We start from the raw sequence: 5,190 nt of genomic DNA, 5'->3' as shown, positions 1-5,190 counted from the left end.
TCCCACAGACACACCACCACCATTGCAGCCAGCAGCAGCAACACACCTGACTCTGTGATCAGTGTTGCCAGACACTGAGAAACAAGCAACCAGGTCCTATGAAAAGAAGCCCAAACATGATTGACTGATTAATTGAAAACAGTTTGTAGAATGGGTACAGTACAGTACAGTTCAACGAAAACAAAGCCAGGACACTTATACATAAAAACAATACAATACAATGACATACATACAGTAAAACAATAGTACGGGGAAGGGAAGGGGAATAATTAATCATACATTTGAAGCAGCTTTTCTTTTTTCTTGTTAATTTCTCAAATAAAGTGGGTCAAATTTGGTACACTTTGTGCGAATTTTTGTTTGTGTATAAAAAATGTAGCATATAAAATAATACAATTCAAAACAAATTAAATTGGGGCATCTTCTGGATTCCTATAATAGCACATTCAAACGGAGCCAAATAGGTACATTTTAAGCTGCTACACATTTATCCAACTATAATAGTGTTATATCTTTGATTGATTGATTGATTGAAATATGTATTAACAGTTTGCAGAATTACAGTACAATTCAAGCACAACTCAATATCTAAATTTGCAGAAATTGATAATAACTCATGTTCATTTGGTGATCAATAAGTAGAAACGGACGCCCATCTATTTTTTATCTCCCGTAAATTTTGGACTGACTTATAATTTTAGTCAGGTGAATTTGGCCTATTCCTTTACTCTATAATACGACGACATGGCAACACTTGTGGTGGATGAGAGTGGAAAGGAGTCTAAGGACGCGGGTACGCTGGGACTAGTAGTTCTCCGTCGGACAGAAACGGGCCTACCGCCACAACCCCGGGTGCGGATAATGACTACATTTCCCATGGCCGACGCACGCTCCATCTGTTGGTGCCGTGCGCATGCGTGGAACGACGTAATTACTTGTTTGTGACATTTGGCTGGCTAGCCTCCTCCGTTAGCTAAACAAGCAAACAGAGCAGTTTGTGTTTATTATTCACCAAACTGTCAATTTACCTTCTTTGACAACAATTCTACCAACTTTATTATTCCATCATGCTACAATTCCTGGTGAGTTTGAACGATTATCTGTGCATTTGTATTAGTTTTCCATTGAGTTAGAGCCTAGGGGATGCTCGATAGCAGCATATGCCATGATCCTGAAATCTTGCTTCTTGGTGGATTAATTACAGTTTTACACGGTACTTTAAAAAAATACAATCTAATCTAATTGTTGATCGATCTGTTTGTGTTTTCAGGCAGGCTTCACTCTTGGGAACGTGATAGGGATGTTCCTGGCTCAAAACTATGATGTAAGTTAAGAATTGTTGCATTGCCATCCTCTTTAGAGTACTCCACCAACTTAATCAAGTTTAATTTATATATAAATTATGGGCACATATGCCAGATTTAGGGGGGGGGGGGGCGGGGGGGAGTAGATTTAGACATTTTTAATCGAGATATTTTGACATGCCCAAAAGCTTTAATCTTTAACTAAATTGAAAACTCTATCTATAACAGGTTGGAGTCCCACCAGAGGGGGTAACTTGTCACTTAATCATTTTAGTTGACGACACAATTGAATTCATACAAATGACTGCAATCAATGGTTTATTTCTTAGCATTGTAAATTAAATACAAATTAAAAAATATTTTTTAGGCTACCGGTACATTACATTTCTTTCTTACATTTTGGACAAAATAGCCAATTTTACATCGAGGTGCCCAGATGTCCCTATTGCCCACCTATCCTGTATCGGTCAAGCAGGCGATTACATGTGACAGGCCTAGTCCCTTTCGGAACCCTGGTTTACCGTTTCTGAATTTTGGACGTCGGTACCCCAGGGTCCCTCAGTACTTATTCCACTCTCCATGGGAGACAGATGTACATAGCCTCCGTTCATGCCATGCTGCGCTCCGCTTGAGTGTTGGTGAGATGTTTCAAAGATGCATAAAGCCGGTTTAGGAGACAACGGAAACGTTTTAGGGACCCTAGGGTTACCTTCGTCCAAACTTCAGAAAAGGTAAACTAGGGTCCCGAAAGGGGCTAGGCCCGACCTTGATGATTCTGTTTTTTCCAAAGGTCCCCAACATCTCCAAGAAAATAGAGGCCTTCAAGAAAGACGTGGAGGCCAAGAAGAAACCACCAGAATAAGCCAGGATGGGACCAGTGCCATGTCTGTCTACACTGAGGAACAAAGACACTGCACACAATCTACTTTTTTTTTAATAGGTTTTAAAGATCAACCGCCTGGACCCTATTCTGGGACGAGCCTTTAGCTAGAATGGCCGATCTACTGTAGATTGGCCATTTTTGCCAAAGACATTTGGTGTAGACTAGAGGATCTAGTACACAGCCCTGGGGGACCGCGGTCAGATGATTCTATTATAGGGTCTAAGTGGTTATTATGGTGTGTACTGTACATAGACAAAAGGCTAACTTGTGTACAATATTTACCTATATCTTTAATATCAACAGTGCCTGGGGCAGTGTTTTTTCTACCCCCTAATTGATTGGTTTGCATTCTTAAAGAAGCCTATATACTTTTGTTTGCGTGGGTTTACTGGCTTTTAGCTCATGGCACACGGTCACACCACTGGTGTCTGTATTTAAGGCCACAAATATTTATACCGAGCAGTGAAGACTGCACAATTAATGGAAAAATCAGTTACGTTTAACATGCATTTAATTCAAATTGGCATCAATTTCCTCCCCTTTACATACAGTTTAACATTACCAGAACATTGTACAGCCCATCTTCATCCACACGATTAATTTATTTATAAAAGATTTCCCACCAAAGATGACTTGTTTATAATAAAGCATTAATCAGTATTATTTTTAGATTTGTGTATTTCCCTTCATAACATCACAATTTGCCAATCAGTAACTACAGTATTCATATTCAAGTGTTCCACCACAAGATGGTGCCATTAATCAAGTATATAATTTTATTTGGGGTCAAAGTTTTGATGTGGCTTGAATACTTTATAACAGTTTGCAAATAGTGGTACGATTTTACATTGATCACAAAGGATAACGCAAAAAACCCTAGGGGTTGGTCCAGTAATGGATATTTTTCTGACAGGAAGAAAGTAGTGGAGACCTTTTTGCTAAGGCGTTAAGTTCTCAATTACTTTTTCTTCTGTTTCTTGCCCTTCCTTTTCTTTGCATTTGGCCACCCAAAGCCTCTGAACTCCAGACAGTCCACTGCATTGTGGGAAATGTAGTAGACGTTCTCCATGGCAGCTTTGCTGAGAATGTCTACATCTACCGCCTTAGTTGATTTGGCACTTGAGGACGACCTTTTGTTGGATGACTTCTGTCTCACAGGTTTCTTGGCAGGTCGAGCACTGTGGGACCTCGATTTCCTGGGCTTTGAACACAAATTAAAAGAGTAAAACAAAAAAGGTATAGGCTACTACTACCCAATGTTTAATTTGAACACCCTCTAACCACTTTCATCCTGTGTCCTCATTTTGGGAATGTCCAATTGTTCAACAAAATGAGCTTGCAGGTATTTTCATGCAATACTCACGATAATCACTGTATTGTTGCATTGAATATAATTGTATGTGGTACATACATTTCATAGAAGCACAAACCTCTGCTTAAATATATGAAATACTCACCATGATGTCTTGTTCTTCTTCTACACCGCTAAAGAGAATAAATTAATATAAAGGCAGTGTCTCCAGGATAACGGTTCTCAAAGAGTGGTTCGGGGACCCACAGGGGTCCTTCGTTCCCCAGCAAAAGTAGTCAATGAAAAAGCAGCCAATCAGTTTAACCACTCATATTTCAGCAATACATAAGCCAAAATTGTATCTGTAATCTATTTTTGGAAAAACTGTATGAAGTGAAAACATTTAATCTTTTAACATGCAGGACCAGGTCAGTACAGAACATATCAAGGTGGGGGTCCTTGACATGAAAAGGTTTGAGAAACGTGATCTAAATAGATGGTCATCAGGCCAGTCCATCTGTCAAATCCACTCCCATGGCAGGCCTCCCACAGACACGGACCTCTATAGGCTACCTTGAGTCATATATTACATATTAGGCCTACTTATACCTTTATGAAACAATTTGCTAATTTTGCACACACAATATTAATATTACTCATTAAATAGCAAGCCCATCTTACCAGCCCTGGACTTGGCACGCCACACTTTAGCTGGCAGCAGACTTGGTTGGTCTTGGGAGATACCGATATGCCATTTGTTGACGTGCTGTTGTCATAGAGACCCCCTCGTGGTGTGAATGAACAGGTTTGTTAGAGCTTAGTCTGTTAGCGACCGCTCCAAGCCCTGTGAATTCCATCTACAGCCCTTTGTTGTGTCAGACGAGCTACTGCTATCTATGCAGTACTTTAACTCAAGTGCAAATTTGACTGAGGAACTTTCACTTTTAGTCAAGTAATATATGTCCAAGGGTATCTATACTTTCACTCAAGTACTTTGTCCCCCGCTGTAAAACAGACTGAAATTCTGAATAGGAGTGCAAGGATAAGTACTGTGGCAGACAACAGGCTTCTTTTATTTAAAGTGGGAAATTTGGTAGGTATATAGTGTTTTTTACTTTCAGATTTTCATTAAGCATTAGTTTTGCACAAAAAAACATTCCTTGGGCTAAAAATGGCCAAGGGTGCTCACTTGCATATAAAACCCTATAAAACAAATTGATCAATACCGACAGCCGGTCAGCAAGTGGATTCATGAATGTATGTATATAGACTATCTTAGGCCAATAAAAATAAAAACTATACCAAATGTCCCACTCTACACCCCCGGCTGCCGGACTAAAGCACCTGATGGTAACACAAGCCGGTGTGTGAATGAATGGCTTAGAGAGCCTCTGAGTCGACCACAACACAAGCCTGTCTATTCTATAGCCATCCTTTGTGGTCCGACAAGCTACAGTAACATAACTACCGGTAATCAAATACAACCCAGACGGAATAGTAGTGCGAGGATAAGTACCTACCTGATGGTAACACAAGCCAACATGTCAGCAGTAATGGAAAGTACATTTACCCAAGTATTGTACTTGGAATTGTGGTGTTTTACTTGACTATACTAACTTTTTACTCCACTACATTTGAATACTTGAGTTGGTAACTCTTCACAGATTTATATCATTAAATCAATATAATTGTAAAATATGAAATAGGGCTTT

The 5,190-nt window shown here is 39.6% G+C and overlaps 2 protein-coding genes across 2 annotated transcripts; one reads left to right on the top strand and one right to left on the bottom strand.

Moving 5' to 3' along the window:
* Positions 1-938: 938 nt before the first annotated feature.
* stmp1 (short transmembrane mitochondrial protein 1) lies at positions 939-2,847 on the top strand. The gene is made up of 3 exons (XM_080757567.1): positions 939-1,082; positions 1,271-1,324; positions 2,095-2,847. The coding sequence occupies exons 1-3, from the start codon at positions 1,068-1,070 to the stop codon at positions 2,164-2,166; spliced, it is 141 nt and encodes a 46-aa protein (XP_080613693.1). The 5' UTR covers positions 939-1,067; the 3' UTR covers positions 2,167-2,847.
* A 138-nt stretch (positions 2,848-2,985) lies between these two features.
* On the bottom strand, positions 2,986-3,412 carry smkr1 (small lysine rich protein 1; the record flags this gene model as incomplete). Its single annotated transcript, XM_080757471.1, has 1 exon — positions 2,986-3,412. A coding segment is annotated over one exon (267 nt), but the record flags the coding sequence as incomplete, so codon positions are not given.
* Between the last annotated feature and the right edge of the window lie 1,778 nt (positions 3,413-5,190).

The sequence above is a fragment of the Protomyctophum bolini genome (assembly GCF_963924005.1).
Source record: "Protomyctophum bolini genome assembly, chromosome: 23".
Lineage (NCBI taxonomy): Eukaryota > Metazoa > Chordata > Actinopteri > Myctophiformes > Myctophidae > Protomyctophum > Protomyctophum bolini.
Note: the sequence above shows the minus strand (reverse complement) of the source record. Positions and strands in the feature narration are given on the sequence as shown.